The 20,580-nt window shown below is 45.3% G+C and overlaps 1 protein-coding gene across 2 annotated transcripts in view; it reads left to right on the forward strand.

Moving 5' to 3' along the window:
- The window catches only part of PIGN (phosphatidylinositol glycan anchor biosynthesis class N), a 1,076,629-nt gene extending 1,056,537 nt beyond the window's left edge, over positions 1-20,092 (forward strand). The window contains exons 29-30 of one of the 2 annotated variants that reach the window (XM_086965407.1): positions 14,408-14,460; positions 18,458-19,394. In XM_086965407.1, coding sequence (XP_086821533.1) covers positions 14,408-14,460; positions 18,458-18,581 — 177 coding nt within the window. In that variant the 3' untranslated portion in view covers positions 18,582-19,394. Of the gene's footprint in view, positions 1-14,407; positions 14,461-18,457 lie in introns of both variants that reach the window. The other variant, XM_086965406.1, reaches the window with a different exon arrangement.
- Positions 20,093-20,580: the final 488 nt, after the last annotated feature.

Here is a 20,580-nt window from a genome sequence, read left to right on the forward strand (position 1 = left end):
AAAAATGAACCTGAATCAGCCATCATTTATATGTATGTGTTGTTAATCTCTACTTGACAACATGGACGTTTGAAATTGGAATTGTGAAGTTCCATGACATTGGCCATATTTTCAGACAAATTACTAGAGGTCATATTACTTAGAGATTCCTTGTCATTTAACTCATCATTACAGTGTAGCATCATAACTTCATTACCTTCATCACTATCTGAACTCGGATCAGCTTCTGACTTAGTTTCAATAGAGAACTTTTTTGTAGTATTTGGTTTAAAATTAGATGCATGAACTCTAGATATGCACACCTTTGAAAAGTGTCCCTTCTTTTTGCATTTGGTACAAACTTTGTCAATGGCAGGACAAAAGGGGGCATTACCTAAATGATTTCTGCTACCACATCTAGAACACTCTAATGGTTTACGCTTTTCATATTTTGTTTCTTTTTTATAGGTACTTTTATCGACAGTTATTGCCTGAATTTTAGTATCTATTGTCATCTGATCCATATAGGATGCAGTTGCTTCAATTTCCTTTGCTATATCTATAGCCTTATCCAATGTTAAATCAGGAGTGGTTAATAATTTTTCCTGAATCTTTTTGTTATTTTTTTTTCTACCAATTGATCCCTCAACATTTCATCATGAAACGTTTTATAATCGCAATTAAAAGCTAAAGCTCTTAAATCTGTTACAAAAACTTCCACTGTCTCATTAGGCAATTGTTTCCTCCTATAAAACGTATGCTGTTCCATAATAACATAACATTTTTTTTAAACCTTGTTTCTAACATTTTTATAGCAGATGCATATTGATCAATTGTATCGCTGGCATCACCTTCTCCCATAATTTGTACAGAAGGTAAATGTTTTAAAACTTTTCTTCCTTCTGTACCCAAAGAATGTCGCAATAAGGCATACTTTTTTTTTGTGTGAAAACTTCCACCTCAGTGGCTTCTAAATACGCCTCAAAACCTTCCAACCATAATTCCCATTCTAAAGGAGGATCTCCAGAAGTTGATAGAAAAGGAGAAGGTGGAATAACAGATGGCTGCATAATGGTATATAATGTGTATGGAAAACAAAATGGGTAATGATATATATACTAACAACAACTTCCACTGTAAAAATATAGTTAGTAATCGAATCGATCGTCGCCAATAAAAGGAAGTGTATTCCAAGATGGTAAGTTCAACTTCTTTTATTTCAAGTGTAAGAAGTTGTAGTATACACGACCGGTTTGAGCATGAGCAAATTACAACTGACGCTCTAAGCTCCAACAATCTACACTCTCAGTGGAACATTACTTTAGCTGGCATGCGCCCACATTTAAAAGTAAACTATTATCAAAGATACATATACATATCAAGTATTAAGAACCCAACACAGTTTGATTTTGGAGAGTACGAGTTGTGTCTGTAAGAATTACCCACAGTTATTTAATAGTTTTTAATCCCCCCCCCCCCAATTACTATTCTTTAAATGTTAGGATCTTTTATATGCCAACATCCTCTCACGATCTTAAATTCTAAGTCTTTTTCATGGATCTAATTTTTTTATAAAACTGGCAATAGGTTCTCAGGTTCTATCTTATCATGACATCATCTGCAATACAAATGTTTGTCTTTCTCCACCAAAACCTTTCATTTACAGAGAGTTCCTAATTCTATATATAGCCTTCAATTAAGTTGGTGAAAGTGGGCCCTCTGTCTAGTGTCTATCCCTATTTTCACTGTTGGTGGCTTCTCACCAGTTACAATGCTTCTACTTATTTCGGGATGATAGCCATAATTCAAACTCTGATCCTCTGAGCCCAGCCACTGTGTACTACACTTGACTATTTGTGGTTTGAAAATAACAGACAATAAATAAGTTGTGTCTCATAGATGATGATTGTAGCTGTTCTTCTTTTGATAAAATTACAAGACTTCTTGGTGAATGTAATGGATGACCACCAATAATTGGGAGTGTTAGAATGAACAAATACAATATAAGTGAATTTGGTATCTGATAGAGACTACTAGCCGCAGTTTCCTTCACGTAGAATTATCCCCAGGCGTGAGACTGGATCCGGAAAACTTTTACCACAGCATAGCTGCGCTCCGGGGGCTGGGCGACACCACGCGACTGCGCCCAGGCGTCAATCGCGTATGTGACGTCAGCGAGGTCACATAAGACCCAACCCGGCGCGCCTACGTCAGTTTTTTCCTTTTCCCCGTGCAACGGTGATCCGGTCCTTGCTATGGGCCTATTTGGGCCCTCTTTTTTCTTTCCATTGTCCTTCTTTTGTGGAACAGTGTGCGAATGCCTTTGGGCTTCAAGACTTGCACGTCGTGTGGGCGTCTTATGTCGGCGTCTTATGTCGGCGATGGACCCTCACCTCATTTGTATGTGGTGTTTGGGGGAGGATCACAGCACCACTGATTGTGCGGTGTGCCAACAGTTGATACCGAAGTCGAGGCGGGAGTGCCGGATGAAACTTCTCTCGGCGTGGCTCTCCAGGTCTACGTCCTCCCCTCGGTCTGCTTCGGTGGACGGCTTCAGATACGGCCGTGGTCGTCCTCGCCCTTCTCCGATGTCACATGATCGTCGCTCCCTGGTGGGTAAGTGTTGCAGTTTGTCCCCGGGGGCTGGTTCCGGCCTGCCGGGGGTGTGGGCTCTCCGCGGGTGATGCGGCTCGGGTGTCGTCCTATCCACCGTTTCCCGGTGTTGGGGCGTAGAGAGCCCAGATGGAGACATACGCAGCGGCTTTGCAGAACTCGCTGGCGTCTCCTCCTCCTTCCCTTCCTGGGGCATCAACGGATCCCTTGCTTTGCGCGGGGCCCTCCGCGGCACCCACTGGTTTGGATCCAGACTTGGAGGGTGTGGTGCTGTTGGGGTGTGGCTCCTCCGGGGCACCTCCTTCAGACCACAACGTCTCTCCCCCGCCGCAAACGTCCGCGGAAGTGCCTGTGGAGTTGCCGGAGGTCACCAGGGCTCGGTTCGCATCCTCGAGCCCCTCTCGGTCCTTTGACAAGTTGGTCCTGTCTAAGGCCAAGGTGAAGCCGCTACGGCGCTGGCAACGGCTGGACCGTGCAGAGCCCTCAGGGGTCCATGGCTGGGTGGGGACCCCTTTTCCCTCTTCAGGACCCTCTCGTCCCTCCCCACGGGCGGCTGCCTCATTGGAGGTTGAATCGTCACTGGCGCCGCCACATGGTTTGCCGGACGATCTCCGCCACATTCTCGGCCTCGGCTGGCGGAACGCTTCATGTCACTCCCCAGGCCCTTCTTATTCCTCCGCGCAGGCGGATGTCTCGGCGGGGGTCGAGACGGCGTCGCTCCGGCGCCACCCCGAGGCCAGTTCGGCTCCAGCTCCAGTCCGGTCCCCGATGCGGTGTGACTGGGAGGAACCCTGTCTGGCGCCGCTGGGTGGTGCCCATGTTTTGCCTCTGGCTGTGGACTCTACGGCTCCACGCAGGAATCGTGCTGCAGATTTGTCTTCGGACGCTCCGTCTTCTCCGGAGGCAGGCTGTATATCGGTGTTGTCCTCCCAGGAGACTGGTCGTTGCGTGGTATCTTTTTCACATGCATCGTCAAAGGGCGGCTCCTCGCCTTTCCTGAGGCAGAGGTGTTCACCGGAAGAGTGGCAGGTCCCTCATTCTTCGGCTCCTTCTGACTTCCAGGTCTGTCCCTTGCCTGTCCCGCTTGGCTTCGGGGATGGCTGCCTTAGTTTGCAGCTGTCGCCCACAGAGGAGCTGTTTTCTCCACCACGGGGCCCTAAGGAGGCAGGTGTGGCCTTTGCTCACGTGGTGTCCACGGCCGTGGGCATTTTGCGCATGGGTGGCCCGTTGCTCACTTTCGGGCGAACCATCTCTTGGAGGTTCTCCACCAGGGATCTGGTGGGAGGGAGATCTTACTTCCCTTTGAGGGTTCGCTCCTTTCTTCCCTGACGGGAGCTTGGAGGCGTCCCGCCTCAGGGGATCCGATGCCTCACCTCCTTCTGCACCCACATCTTCTGGCGCTGCGTGACCCGGCGTACCTTTCCCTCCACCCCTCTACTGCCAGTCCGCTTTTGCAGACTGCCTTTCCCTCCCTTCCGCCACTGTTTACTCCACCTTCCCGGAAGGCCCGCTGGCTGGATTCTTGGGGGTGCAACATGTTCGCCTCGACCAGAGCTGCCCTGCGGGTCCTCAACACCTTGTGTGTTTTGGCTAGGGCTTCCTCTTGTTTGTGGGACTCGGCTGAGACTCTGGGATCCGCAGCCTCCCAAGAGACCGTCCAGGTGGACCTACGGCATCATGCTGTGGATGGCCGGGAGCTAGCGGCGTTTTTCTCTCCGCTCCGCTCTAGACATCTCAGAAGTGCTGGGCCGGGCCATGGCTTCCTCAGTCACCCTCTGTCGCCATGCTTGGCTTCGGGACGGCATGTTCCCTGAAAATATTCGGGAGCGACTCATTGATCTTCCGTTTGACGACAGCCTGTTGTTCCATGCCCCGGCTGACTCCGCCATCCAAAGGTTCCTGACGTGGCTCCGCCCTCCTCCTCCTCCTTCCCCTCCTCAGTGACTGCTGAGTGGGGCTTGTTCTGGGCCTTCTTAGGCCTTTTGTTCTGACTGTAGAGTGTGCTTTCTAGCCATTGAGTCCTCCTTGGGATTTTGACATTGTTGGCTGCTGGAGGGCCCTTTGTTGCCTTTGTGTGTGTGTTTGCTGAGTTGTTGCACAGACTCGGCCCTGAGATTAGGCCTTCTGCTCTGCTTGGGCTGCTGTTCAAGCCTTCTGCGGGGTGTTCTTCCCCGTGGTCCTTTTGTTTTTTCCTCTGCTGCGGAAGTTCCTCCGAAGAGGGTTCCCATATGTCGGGACTTAACGTACCCTATGTGGGGTAGTGGTAGCTGTTATATGGCTTGCGTTCTGCTATGGAGTTCTGGTCGCCTTTGGGTACCGGTTCTCTGTGGCGTTTCTGTGTGTTGCTTTTGTTTCTTGCGGTCGTGTGCGCGGCCCCTCGTAGTGTTGGGGCTGGGCCTTTTCTCACCTTCCTGACCCTGTCCTGAGGGCTGGGGTTATTCTGAGTGCTCCCTTGTTGGGCGTAGACTGCCCAGTCTTTCTGGGGCCCCGGGCTGTTCTTCTTGCTTTTGGCAGCTTATGACTGTTGGCGATGTTAGGCTGGCCTGTTGCCTTCCATTAGGCTTTCTGGGCTTCTTCTTCTACTTCTTCCTCCTCTTCCTGTCTTGGGATTGGATGGAAGCACTGTCGACTTGTGAGGGAGTGGGGTGCTTCGGCCCCTCTAGCCTTGCCCTTGGTTCTTCTGCTGTGAGGGTACGGGCCTCTTCAGTCTCTTTTTTCTCATGCACCCTCTGGGGTCGGTGCTGATCTCCTTGTGAGGGTCCCTCTTGCCTGGCGGGGATGAAGTTTCTCTTCCAGCCCGCAGATCTGGTGCCCTGTGGGACCTTCTGTTCCGTCCAGGCTGGTGGGGTCCTTTCGCAGACCCTCCTTCCCCGTGGGTATTGCTAGGGTATCTATTCTACGTGAAGGAATCTGCGCTAGTAGTCTCTATCAGATGTACAAGTTACTTACCTTCGGCAACGATGTATCTGGTGGAGATGATTCTAGTATCAGATTCCTTTACGGCCCGCCCTTCCTCCCCGTTCTGCGAGGACCCTTGTGTTGGTCTTCGGTACTCGCGTCCTGGTGGGGGGCTGTGCCTCCTGTGAGTCCCTTCTTTGCTCCTGATGGGTGGTTCCGTCTGGTTGCGATTCATTCCTTCTCTTGGTTCCTTGGTGGATGGGGTTACAGTGCTTCTGTGCCCCTCTGCTCTGGTTACTCCAGGTTTGGGGGGGTTTACCTTCAATCTCTGGTTTTCGCTCCCGTCCCTTTCCTTCTTGTTGCTGCTGAGGGTCCTGGCCCCTCTGCTTACCTCAGAGTAGGGGTCATTTTTCTAGGCCTTGCCCTTATTCCTTTGGGGGTGATTGCCCTCTATGCTGGGGTGGCTTTGAGGTTTGTGCTTCTGTCTGTCCTGGGACTGTCTCCCCTTCCTTATTCAGGATGGGGGTGGTGGGCCTATTAGGTGCATCATGGCTTTTTAAGCATGTTCCTTGTTTCAGGGGGAAGGCTGTCTATGTACTGGCAGGGTGGCTGCTCAGGGTTCTGCTCTGTTCTTTCTTCTGTCCCTGCCTTTGGACACTGCAATGTTGCACTGTTCCTTATGGTGTTGTTTGTCTCTCCTTGTTTCTACTCTTTCGCACACTGTTCCATGCTCCCACAGTTTTTTGTCTGGTGGCTCCACGTTGTGGAGCGTAAAATTTCTCAGAAGAAAACCGACGTAGGCGCGCCGGGGTGGGTCTTATGTGACCTCGCTGACGTCACGTACGTGGACGACGCTTGGGCGGAGTAGCGTGGTGTCTCCCCGTCCCCGGGGCGCAGGGATGCTGTGGCAAAAGTTTTCCATATCCAGTCTCACGCCTGGGGATAATTCTACGTGAAGGAATCTGCGGCTAGAATCGTCTCTACCAGATACATCGTTGCCGAAGGTAAGTAACTCGTACATCAGGAGAGTGTTTCTCCCTTTAGATTAGTTTAAAGCTTCCCTGAGTTTTTAAATTCTCCAATGAAATTGACGAAACCTATAGTGAGGAGAGAAAATGTGTATGGGTAGATCGAGGTCTTTCTAGTCCAAATGCATCACCCATTCCCTTTAGTTGAAGGTGTCCCATAGTGGATGAATATCCTTCATCTTGAAACAGCTTTGAGGTTTATGACAGGGTGATGGCCCTTATCATTTTTCTACTAAGATGTTGCTCAGAATCCCTTTTGGGTGTCTTACTGGTCAGTCAATTTCCCCTTTCAGCTCCAAGGCTATCATCTCTTGATCTGTCTATTCACAATCCTTGTCCTAGAAGGTGATGGGCCTCAGCCTGGGCCATTGCTTGGTTTTTCCTTAGAATTCCAACTGGAATGTTTGACCATCTGCAGACCCAGGCATCACTGGTTAGGTCTTTGTTTGTGGGTAATACTGCTAACCTCCCTCATCCTTCAATGGGAAGAATTAATCAGACTTACAGGAATGTGAACCTGATGCATTGTTGGTTCCTCTGAAGGGACCCTATGCACCCTCAATCTCCCTTTGCCCCTCCAAAAATCCTCTACCTGGTAGTCTTATTGATTGAGGTCTGGACTTCTTCCAGGGACATGAATGTGGAGACGTATATCCCCAACTCTTTGATTAAAGGATCCTCAAACAAACTCTGCTGGACTTCTGGGCCTTCTAAGAAATGGCTAGATCCCCCAGTGTTGGGTCTACTTCAAACAGTAGTGATCCATGACTTTCTCTAGAGATCATACAATTTGCATTACCCAGGAAAATAATAGCCCTGTGGCCCCATCTGGGAGTGTCTTTGGGGAAATTAGCCCACCACGCTCCTTTGCCTCCTCCGCCATATCGAGGACCTTAATTAACAGGCAAAAGATGTCCAGCAGCTTGTTTGGACAAGCACATCAGGAGCACATGAGCTCTCTGGATTCCCCTGACAGCCAGTGGCCATTTTGCACCACATGCGACACATAGATCTGACAGCTCGCTACCCTGTGGGGGAAACATCAATGTGCCACAGAGTGCTTCTGTAATAATCACTGCAATCTAAAAGGGCCAATACTTTTGAGGTATTAAATGGTCAAAACACCATAAGTGAGCATCCAAGCCACAAGAGGGAGAGGAGTTCTTATCTTCTGCTTGGGCAAAGAAGAAAGAGGGAGATGTTACAGAAAGTTTAATGGACTATGATTGTCTGTTTTTTAAATTACCATGGAAAGTGTATTGTTCTTGTGCTTTACATTATCTGCTGAAGGAGAATGGAGTGGAATTAAAATGCACAATCTTCCGGCTGGCTCACAATGTTATGTTATGTTAATTTTGATTTTTATAGCGCCAAATCACCGACAGGTCTCTTAGCGCTTGCTTTGGGAACCTGTCCTGGCTTTCCCTGTGAGATAACCCCTACTGGGCATTCCCAAGGTGAAGACCAGGCATCCCATCGCAGTAGGGCCGTAGTGGAGATTAAGCAAGCTATTGCCCAGAGTTGCAGAGTGTGAACCCATGATTCAAGTAGGCACCGAGGCGAGAATTTTCAAGTCTGTGGACATTTTGAACTCAAGACCCTGCCGCGTCGGGAATTGAACCCTGGTCGCGGGTCTGTCCTCTGCATCAGGGTCTGCCTCCTCTAACCAGTGAGCCACACTTGGACAATGGTCCAAGTTCAATGCAAGGTATGCCCTTTGTCCTTTCATGTATTAGAACAGTCCTTGTGCTTGGTGGTTCTGCATTGCCATTACAAATCAGGATAGAGGTTTGCTTCTTCCTGAGATCCTGTACTCATGCGCAGGAGGTAGGGTAGTTCTCCGTGGCAAGTGTATGATCCACCTTCCGCTCCTTTCCTGCGGCCTTGAAGATAAAAGCAGCAACGGGCCTCCATTAAGGGGGAGGAGCGTCACCCGTCCTCTGCGAGGGCAGGAAATATAGAAAATTAAACTAATTAATTACTATTTTATTTTTCATGCTGGCAGCAGACGAGTCTTAGGGCGGGGTCAACAACAGGGAGGAATAGTGCACTTCACTTTAAAGTGCGTATGTCACTTTGGTCGGCTGTCTTGCAATCGCCAGCCTGACATGCACACTTTAAACATTGCAACCTTAGCTGTCTTGGACAAATGGGTGGAGAGCAATCACAGGCGTCCAGTGCCTGAAGGAGTGTCGAACCAGACCGTACCATGCAATCCTGGTGCTTCTCTCTTGCTGCCTGAGCAGCATGAGAACAGTGCCTGGATTGGTAGAGGGGAGTTGGCTGAGGCTCTGCGAGGCTGTGCTTGAGCCACCGATTACCAAGATGAAGAGGAGCACAAAGCATGAGGTAGTAAATAAATACATCTTTATATTTTAGGTAGATTTAACTCACTGACAGACCCTGTGAGACACTCTCAGTGCCTTCAGCCTCAACTTCAGAGCTCAGTCGTGGCCCGTTATAAACACTGTTTAAAATGGAGCACGATTATTCGCTTTGGTGTTGAGTCTAGGGGGACTGCTTTTATTTTTTTAAATCAGTGCCTGTCAGTGGGTTAAAATATTCACCTCAAAAACTTTATTCGCCGCTGGCAGCCACTGGATTAGGGAACGGCAGGTCTGTTATGCCACCAATTAGCTTGGTCTGTAACGGCGCTGGGCAGGTGGCGGACGAGTTTCTGCCATTCCATCACGTGACCGCACTTCAGGCCACTACACAAAAGGGTAGTAAACCCCTCCAGCAGGGGCGTTGGGCTTGCTTCATTGTGCAACAGGGTCTTCGTTTAGACGAGGGCATGTACATTTGGCTTCCATGTGCCCTCCGGCTGCTAAAGAGATGACACCACTAGAGTTGGATTGGAAGAGGCCTCCAGGAGGGGCCCGCCTGAACTTTGGGAATGGAAACTTTGGCGCAGCTAGGGTATGCCGAGGATTACCCTCAGCACGACAGACTTGGAGCTTTGGAAACAAGAAAAGCTGTTGAAGGTCTGCGTGGTAGTGAAATCCTATCTGCACGGTGTGACCGAGGTACGGAACACTTTCCATTTAAAAGCAATGTTTGCACTCTGGACACATCGCGCTGACATTGATTTTACCAAGATCAGCAGTGAGAACCAGTTAACATTTGAAGGGCAGTGGAGCATTATGGGCAATAGAGTCCCGTGGATATGACTTTAAATACAAAAGCAGAGAAAACTGTTTTATTTTGTACCACTGTGAGGTTACTTGGAAACCTGAAACACATAAGTACTCACCTCTGCTTTCCTTTCTACAGAGCAAATGGGAGAAAGAAGAAAATAATACTTTACACACTGTCCCTTTAATCTGGAGTCAATGACTGAAGTCCTTTCTCACTGCCTAATGAGTTACGTTATTTAAATCAAAACGAACCCACGGACACTGCAGCCTGGCATTTGATGAAGAGTTGTGTAAACTCGAAACGCGTTATGCCTGTTCTATCTAAATAAAAAGATCTTTTGCAAGCACTGTTGGTGTGGCCCGTGCAGCGTGAGGTATTGCGCACGTCTTTCTTTGATGTAATTGAGATGTCTGACACATCTCAGAACGAGCCCCGACCCATGAGGATGATGGCGCCCTTCTTGTCAGTATCTTGGGACGTGAAGCGAGGAGCTTCTTTAAAAGGGTGCCCTCCGGCTGCTAAAGAGATGACACCACTAGAGTTGGATTGGAAGAGGCCTCCAGGAGGGGCCCGCCTGAACTTTGGGAATGGAAACTTTGGCGCAGCTAGGGTATGCCGAGGATTACCCTCAGCACGACAGACTTGGAGCTTTGGAAACAAGAAAAGCTGTTGAAGGTCTGCGTGGTAGTGAAATCCTATCTGCACGGTGTGACCGAGGTACGGAACACTTTCCATTTAAAAGCAATGTTTGCACTCTGGACACATCGCGCTGACATTGATTTTACCAAGATCAGCAGTGAGAACCAGTTAACATTTGAAGGGCAGTGGAGCATTATGGGCAATAGAGTCCCGTGGATATGACTTTAAATACAAAAGCAGAGAAAACTGTTTTATTTTGTACCACTGTGAGGTTACTTGGAAACCTGAAACACATAAGTACTCACGTCTGCTTTCCTTTCTACAGAGAAAATGGGAGAAAGAAGAAAATAATACTTTACACACTGTCCCTTTAATCTGGAGTCAATGACTGAAGTCCTTTCTCACTGCCTAATGAGTTACGTTATTTAAATCAAAACGAACCCACGGACACTGCAGCCTGGCATTTGATGAAGAGTTGTGTAAACTCGAAACGCGTTATGCCTGTTCTATCTAAATAAAAAGATCTTTTGCAAGCACTGTTGGTGTGGCCCGTGCAGCGTGAGGTATTGCGCACGTCTTTCTTTGATGTAATTGAGATGTCTGACACATCTCGGAACGAGCCCCGACCCATGAGGATGATGGCGCCCTTCTTGTCAGTATCTTGGGACGTGAAGCGAGGAGCTTCTTTAAAAGGGTGCCCTCCGGCTGCTAAAGAGATGACACCACTAGAGTTGGATTGGAAGAGGCCTCCAGGAGGGGCCCGCCTGAACTTTGGGAATGGAAACTTTGGCGCAGCTAGGGTATGCCGAGGATTACCCTCAGCACGACAGACTTGGAGCTTTGGAAACAAGAAAAGCTGTTGAAGGTCTGCGTGGTAGTGAAATCCTATCTGCACGGTGTGACCGAGGTACGGAACACTTTCCATTTCAAAGCAATGTTTGCACTCTGGACACATCGCGCTGACATTGATTTTACCAAGATCAGCAGTGAGAACCAGTTAACATTTGAAGGGCAGTGGAGCATTATGGGCAATAGAGTCCCGTGGATATGACTTTAAATACAAAAGCAGAGAAAACTGTTTTATTTTGTACCACTGTGAGGTTACTTGGAAACCTGAAACACATAAGTACTCACCTCTGCTTTCCTTTCTACAGAGCAAATGGGAGAAAGAAGAAAATAATACTTTACACACTGTCCCTTTAATCTGGAGTCAATGACTGAAGTCCTTTCTCACTGCCTAATGAGTTACGTTATTTAAATCAAAACGAACCCACGGACACTGCAGCCTGGCATTTGATGAAGAGTTGTGTAAACTCGAAACGCGTTATGCCTGTTCTATCTAAATAAAAAGATCTTTTGCAAGCACTGTTGGTGTGGCCCGTGCAGCGTGAGGTATTGCGCACGTCTTTCTTTGATGTAATTGAGATGTCTGACACATCTCGGAAGAGCCCCGACCCATGAGGATGATGGCGCCCTTCTTGTCAGTATCTTGGGACGTGAAGCGAGGAGCTTCTTTAAAAGGGTGCCCTCCGGCTGCTAAAGAGATGACACCACTAGAGTTGGATTGGAAGAGGCCTCCAGGAGGGGCCCGCCTGAACTTTGGGAATGGAAACTTTGGCGCAGCTAGGGTATGCCGAGGATTACCCTCAGCACGACAGACTTGGAGCTTTGGAAACAAGAAAAGCTGTTGAAGGTCTGCGTGGTAGTGAAATCCTATCTGCACGGTGTGACCGAGGTACGGAACACTTTCCATTTAAAAGCAATGTTTGCACTCTGGACACATCGCGCTGACATTGATTTTACCAAGATCAGCAGTGAGAACCAGTTAACATTTGAAGGGCAGTGGAGCATTATGGGCAATAGAGTCCCGTGGATATGACTTTAAATACAAAAGCAGAGAAAACTGTTTTATTTTGTACCACTGTGAGGTTACTTGGAAACCTGAAACACATAAGTACTCACCTCTGCTTTCCTTTCTACAGAGCAAATGGGAGAAAGAAGAAAATAATACTTTACACACTGTCCCTTTAATCTGGAGTCAATGACTGAAGTCCTTTCTCACTGCCTAATGAGTTACGTTATTTAAATCAAAACGAACCCACGGACACTGCAGCCTGGCATTTGATGAAGAGTTGTGTAAACTCGAAACGCGTTATGCCTGTTCTATCTAAATAAAAAGATCTTTTGCAAGCACTGTTGGTGTGGCCCGTGCAGCGTGAGGTATTGCGCACGTCTTTCTTTGATGTAATTGAGATGTCTGACACATCTCGGAACGAGCCCCGACCCATGAGGATGATGGCGCCCTTCTTGTCAGTATCTTGGGACGTGAAGCGAGGAGCTTCTTTAAAAGGGTGCCCTCCGGCTGCTAAAGAGATGACACCACTAGAGTTGGATTGGAAGAGGCCTCCAGGAGGGGCCCGCCTGAACTTTGGGAATGGAAACTTTGGCGCAGCTAGGGTATGCCGAGGATTACCCTCAGCACGACAGACTTGGAGCTTTGGAAACAAGAAAAGCTGTTGAAGGTCTGCGTGGTAGTGAAATCCTATCTGCACGGTGTGACCGAGGTACGGAACACTTTCCATTTAAAAGCAATGTTTGCACTCTGGACACATCGCGCTGACATTGATTTTACCAAGATCAGCAGTGAGAACCAGTTAACATTTGAAGGGCAGTGGAGCATTATGGGCAATAGAGTCCCGTGGATATGACTTTAAATACAAAAGCAGAGAAAACTGTTTTATTTTGTACCACTGTGAGGTTACTTGGAAACCTGAAACACATAAGTACTCACCTCTGCTTTCCTTTCTACAGAGCAAATGGGAGAAAGAAGAAAATAATACTTTACACACTGTCCCTTTAATCTGGAGTCAATGACTGAAGTCCTTTCTCACTGCCTAATGAGTTACGTTATTTAAATCAAAACGAACCCACGGACACTGCAGCCTGGCATTTGATGAAGAGTTGTGTAAACTCGAAACGCGTTATGCCTGTTCTATCTAAATAAAAAGATCTTTTGCAAGCACTGTTGGTGTGGCCCGTGCAGCGTGAGGTATTGCGCACGTCTTTCTTTGATATATATATATATATATATATATATATATATATATATATATATATAGATATATATATATATATATATATAGATATAGATATAGATATATATATCCAAACGATCGTTACTCCTTCTGGATCCCCACGATCCAAGAAAGGTGGCGTGCGCGCCGGCGGAGTTGCTCCGGTATTTTAATTGTCACCAAACATACAAAGTCAATGCACCAGCACTTTCTGGATTTGGCGACTTCTCTCTTTCTGTCCTGAGAGCGTGCATTGACTTTGTATGTTTGGTGACAATTAAAATACCGGAGCAACTCCGCCGGCGCGCACGCCACCTTTCTTGGATCGTGGGGATCCAGAAGGAGTAACGATCGTTTGGATATATATATATATATATATATATATATATATATATATATATATATATATATATATATATATATATATATATATATATATATTCCATCCTAATCCACGTTGCTGGACTCTCCGCCTTATAAAGTAAATAATAATAAAAACGAAAATAGTGCATGGGTGACTCAAACACATGGCTGTAAATGTCATTGTTTACATAGCTAGCTGTAAAGAATGACTATGGTAATTACAATGTTATTGGTTGAAAGTTTCAGCTCGTTATCGTTTAAGAATGCTTTACATTTTTGGACATTTGGTCTCAGAGCTAGAACGACAACGTCTCTTTAGAAAAGATTCATCATCACATGAAGTCTCAAAGGTATTCAGCGTTTTTCATGGCTCAGCTGTTACCTCCTCCCAGCAGCTGACTCGGCTTCTTTCTTGTCATTTTAAGTAAATCATTTTGCATCTAATGTTATCCTGATTCCACAACAGTTTTTATTTCTTTACCCTTGAGAAATGTTCTGAGAAACAGCGGACATTTTATCAGTTACAATACATTCTCTCATCATCCTTCCTCGATTACTCTTGAACTTTTGGAAAGCTGCCTAAAACCAAAGTCAAAGTTTGTTTTAGTGTCAAGTAATATGTATGTCTGATGCAGGGTTTGTTAATTGACCAATTTCTTTTTTTTTTTTTTACAGCATTTCTTCTTTCTGGTTAAAGATTATGGCAGCTGGTTAGACATTGGAACAAGGTACAGTGCGTCACCTGCTCGTCTGTCGTCAGTGCTTGCTTATTAAAGATGTTATCAAACTTGTTAAATATGTTCACGAGTACCTTTGACATTGTTGCAAACATCAGGGGACGGTAGAAAAGATAAATCTGATTTGAAAAATGTTCTGTCCAGCAGAGGCCTTTCTTTCAGGACAGCCCTTGTTACTTGGCCTTCATTATCCCGAAACATTTGTAAAATATCACATCAGAAGAACACCATTCGGGAGGTAGAGAATATATATATATATATATATATATATATATATATATATATATATATATATATATATATATATATATATATATATATATATATATATATATATATATGTGTGTTTATTGTGCTTGTGTATGTGTATTGTGCATACTCATTTAAAAAAAAACTATTTATAACACAAACCGTGCCAATACATCATACCATCATGTGGTTTTCTCTATTTAGTAATTACAGTGCACAACGTTTCGATCCCCTCACAAGGTACACTATTACAAATCTGCTTACAGAAATAGGTAACGTAGTTTAGTCCAGCATGATGTATTCTCTTGCTATAAATCGAGCAATATCATTCAGCAAAATGTGTTCAATGTCTACATCTGTCGAAGTAAGGTTAGGAGAGGTCTCTCCTCAGAGTTCCTCTAGGCCGGTCTTGTCCTTCTTTACAAGGACAGAAGGGTTATTTTGTGGGTCCACTGTTTGTCTGTTAGTATGTGCTGGGTCGCTGATGTCAGATATGTCCTGAGTGGTCCCCAAATGTACCTGGGTCTAGAAGTTGGAGGATCTAGCATAGCGTGTGCCTTTGATTGATCATTGCATATAGCCAAATCCTTCAGCCAATCCTCTCTTATGGGTGCACAATGTCTGAACCAATGTATGGCAACTCTGCGCCTGGCCAGTGACAGCATATGCATCACAAAACGTTGAACACCATGTGGAATACACCTAGCATAGCCTAGTAGCGCCACATCTGGCAACACCTTCACTTTACTTCCATCCATAGTGGATCACACGGTGACTACTCACATATTGGGGTCTTTTTGGACCGAAAAAGGCCGCCCAAGGTTCTACCCTCATAGTGGTGAAAGGCTACTAGCCTTTTCCAGGAATTGAGCAGTATGAGCGGGGTGATCTCAGCATACCTTGTGTCATTGGAGGGAGGACTGCAGGCTTACTTATTTGAAGTTCCACTGCTTTACTCACCCTTGGCCTACATTGGTTTTGTGTGTAGTTCACGTGTACTATATACATGTACTGGGTGTATGTGTTCCTGTGAATGGTACAGTACACAGTAGATGTAGTGCTGTGTAGTGCATGCGCTGGGTGTATGTGTGCCTGTGAATGGTACAAAGCAAGGAAGATTCTGGGTTCCATTTTGGGAGACCTACATCTATATGGAGGAAGATGAAGAGAGGAGGTTGAGGAACCCGCCTAGACAGATTTGTGGATTGCTGCTTTCCTGTAAACTAGGTAGTACACACTGGAGGATGGGAGAGCCAGGCCCATCTGTACACTTCTAAGGGGGCTCTTGATTCAGAAAGAGGGGGCCCACTTGCCCTTAGCTGTGCTCAAAGTACTACTTTCATACCACAGATATACTTTCAGCATACATTTTATTGCCAGGGAGGCGAGAACCTCTAAATCCAGTAATCATTCTCTTCTCAAGAGGCAGAGGCAAGGCCGTTTGCCAACTTGATGGCCTGACAAACCACCCACAAAAACGTAAATGACCCTCATGAACAATTTGGTGTTTTGTCCATCTTACCTCTCACCTCAGTCCTACCTAGTCCCTCTGATTAAAGAGTTTGTTGCATGTGGTGGGTGCTGCATGCCCTTCTCAGCTCTGCTCAAGGTGACACACAGGCAACAGTCCAATGTATGGGGGTGGCAGTGCAATGTTCCTAGTGAACATGTTAGTCAGTGTGGAGTGCACTGTGCTCCTTTTTACTTTATCTTTAGTTTTGAGAGCTGTGAAGTTTATGTGATTTTCCGTAGCGTAATTCCATGACATTTTGCCAAAATTAGTCATAATTACGGAAAATACAAAAAACTCAATTTGCACGATATTTTTGCACAAAATAAATCCTTGCATCAGTTTTTGGCATGATGACACATTTAACCTAAGCATTGCAAGCAACAGTCGCTCACGTTCTGTAGTTCCTGTGAATTTGCGGTACATTTTTACCACAAATGCCACATAATTACACAAAGTGGTGTAATGACGGAATTTCACAGAACAAAGATAACGTGAATTCCTGAAATTACATGAATTAAGCCACTCAATTTAAATTTCCCCCAGGCCCACTTTAGATCTGACTTATTATTGGTTATTCTCCCTTGTGTTTGCACCGCAATCCAACCATCCTCTTGCGTAACTAGCCATACCGCTCAGTTTAGAAACCTGTGCCCAGATGCATCAACGTACTTTTTTGCGATTCCTAATTTGCGAAAATTACCGAATCGCAAATTAGGAATCTCAAAATGGTATGCATCATTTTTTTCGCATTTTTTTTGTGATTTGGTAAAAATCGCAATTTTTACTGAATCGCATAAAAAATTCGATTTTCAAATTGCAAATTCGCAATTCCCATTCATTCCTATGGGCTGAAATGCCCATAGGAATGAATGGGAATTGCAAATTCGCAATTTGAAATCGGAATTCAACAAAGCATTTCAAGGGTGGAGAGGGGGGTACAAATGACCCCCCCCCCCTGCACCCATGAAATGCACTTTTACCTGTAAGTTACATAAACACATGTCCTAAGGACATGTGTGTCTGTAACTTAACAGTTTAAAAAATGCATTTTTGTGCATTTTTAAACAATTTTGCAAATTACCACGAGGTTCAACTTCGTGGTAATTTGCACTTGCAATTTGTAAAATCGCAAATGTTTTAAGAATGATGCATTGCATTTAAGGAATCGCAAATTTGCGATTCCTTAAAAGCAATCGCATTTTTGGAATTCGCTAAAAATAGCGATTTTCCAAAAATGCTTGATGCATCCCAGAAACCAATTTAGGAAGTGCAAACGGACGATTTTTGCGATTCGCACCGTTTGCACTTCCTAAAAAGGTTGATGCATCTAGGCACTGGTCACCCACTTTCAAATGTGGTAACATCATCATTGAGGCAATGTCCTTGTTCTTTGCCTACTTTATGGCTCAAATTCATGCCAGACTCTTTCAGTGTGAAAAGTTTCCTGCCCTGACTTCCACTTGTTGTCTAAAATCCCTCTACTTTCTCTCTTCTCTCAACCATTTCCCTAATTTCATCCTCAAGTACTTGTGTCCATTCTGTTTTGACTTTTCACTCATTCTTGCTCTGTGTGCCCACTTAGTATATCTGCACTCCACCACCCTTCATTCATACATGCACCCTACCAAACCCATCCCACAAATGCGGTTGCTTACTTTCCCTACAAGGAGCCTATTTGTTTAGCCTTTTTATTGCTGCTGCTGTAGGATAAATATGGTGTTAATATAATATATTCTGTCCATCACCTGTTTTGTTTGCAATATAATATATGAAGCGCTCGGGATTCCAACGATACATCATAATCAATAAATTGTGTTGACACAAATATTCTTGCCTCAGGGAATTAGACATTGCAGTGCAGACGAAGGGATGTATGAGGATAGCATTTCTCATGTCACACAACATCAAGATTTGTCAAATCTATGCTCCACGCGTGCATGCAGAGAACATCTCTCACTGTATAAGTAATGTCAAGCTAAAATATTTAGACACGAGTTCCATGTTTTATACATGCAAATGTGAAATTATACTGGTGTGCCGAGTCCCAGTGACCTGTGTAACATATCCTCCAATTCATCACTGTTAAGGAAGCTGGAAAGTACATGTTACATACATATCGTATGTTTAATCACTCGATGGGTTATGCACAATGTCCTCACAATGAAGTTGTTGGCGTGTTCTGTGTGGGTCCACAGAAGTAATAGTGTTTGCTTTCTCTCGTTGCAGCATCAGCCACTACATCATTGTAATGTCAATGACCATGTTCCTGATGCTGTTGAGTGGACTGGCCCAAGTGCTGACGTCAAAGAAGGTCAGACTTTGGAGAAAACAGAAACACCATCGAACATGACCTCACTGGAGATTCTAAGCGTACAACACCACTCCACAACAAGTTTTTTCAGAAATTACGTATGACGCAGTATTTTTCGCGCCTCGCCATGCTGTCTAGTTTCGATTCCACGCCAGTACCATGGGAAGCATGTGTTTTCGGATGGACGTACTAGAATATTCTGTAAAGCTCACCCTTCCCATGCCTCTGTAAATTCGTTCGGTAGTCGGGTGGAACAGGACTCAGAGTCACAGAGTGCATTCTCTTTCCCTGTATTTGGTTTTATTTTTAACGGGAAAAGACGATTGAAGCCACCACAGGAAAAAAAATCCACGAACATTCATTATCTCTGTTTTTTTTTTTATTTTGTTACAGCGACTCATCTCTTGAATGCGTTTTTTAATTTACAAGAGTCGACTGCTGGCTTTCTTCCTTATTCCGATGTAGCCCTTTACTGTTAAGCGTCTGATTAGAGGGGCATTGTGTTCCGCCAGTGTGTCCCTACCTCATATGCACTCATCACATTGTGTTTAAATGAAATACTTGAAGTAGCGTACACTCCTAGCAACGAAGGGAGTCTTTCTTCTCAGAAGGAGGCAGACAAATGTAAAGTTTAATTTATATAAGCAGAAAAAGAGAAGAGGAATACTGGCATTTCACTTTTCAGGTACTTTAATTTCCACTAGGCTCGATGCTTGTACTCTTTTATCCTTTTGAGCTTCTTTGTAGAAGATCTTAAATAGAGTTGCTCCGCTGAGAGCACATAAGGGTTTCTCACTGCAGCATAAAGTCCAGGGATCACTCAAAGAAGAGAATAAACTCATTGACAATTCGAAATTTGGCATTTGTGCATTGCATGCGCGCGCACCCCCACAAAGGGACATATGCAGACAGAGTTAAACAGGTACATGCTTTCGTACAGACTCCGACTGACCCACACAGTCATTCGTGCACACTCCTCATGGACAATAAACGTCTAGATACTCCTGTACACAGGCAGTGCTGACTGACCTATAGGTGCCTTATAACTCTCGGTTTTCAAGTGTTTGAGTCAATAATTACCCAAATAAGGGGTAAGATATTTGACATACATTTTATTTGGTAGCTAGTCGCTTATATGAGATGTTTTCTATTTAGTGTTTCACGTGCAGGTGTGTACTCGTCCTAGCCTAGTATGGAGGACCACACAATGACTAGGATCCATATTATAACGCCATGCCCCTGTCTAATTGTTCTCCCCTTTTTATGTCCCACGAGATGGAACACTTCTATCCTACTTGAACAATCCAGTGGTTTTGTATATGTAGTATGTCTGTTCTCTTTTTTTCTCATTATATGTAATGAACACTACGCAGAGAGGGTCCGGTACAGAAGAAAGACTGATGCACTTTCCTTCTAAACACACTATAAGGGCAAAAACACGTTGGCATTTGCATTGGGGCAAAATATTCCCCTTTATTTTAAACCCTACACACTGGGAACAAGAATAAAAGTTTAAGACTACCAATCGGTAGTTTTAGTTCATACCTCCATATCGCCTCTGTTTTTATCAAATAACCCAATCTGGTAACCTCATTAGGACACCCATTATTTAACACCTCAGGATCTCTCTCTTGTTTCTCAGTGTTGTGGCCCACATTGCGGCCCAATGCAAGGAGGAGCCCTGTGATGAAGCATGCCACCCTTTAGGTGGGTGAGGGTTTTCATCCTGTTATCTTTAAGAACCTTTAAGCAAACTAACCTAATCGGAAATGGAGAGCCATTCAAAGATTCATAAATGTTTGCATGGGTAGCATTTTTGTGCTTCGATTATATGTTTCGGAGAGTGTACTCATGGATTTCTCCTCCCCTATCTTATCCTGTGTATTCGTTCCCATGCACTGTGTGACACCTTCATCCAATCCTGGTATTATGGCCAAAGCATTTTGCATACAGGGAGTTTTGAACCATTACTTCTAATAGGAAAAGAAAAACTGCAAGTCGTACATATGAACAAAGTAGGATTGTAAAGCAAACTGCA

The sequence above is a fragment of the Lissotriton vulgaris genome, chromosome 4_1, assembly GCF_964263255.1.
Source record: "Lissotriton vulgaris chromosome 4_1, aLisVul1.2, whole genome shotgun sequence".
Lineage (NCBI taxonomy): Eukaryota > Metazoa > Chordata > Amphibia > Caudata > Salamandridae > Lissotriton > Lissotriton vulgaris.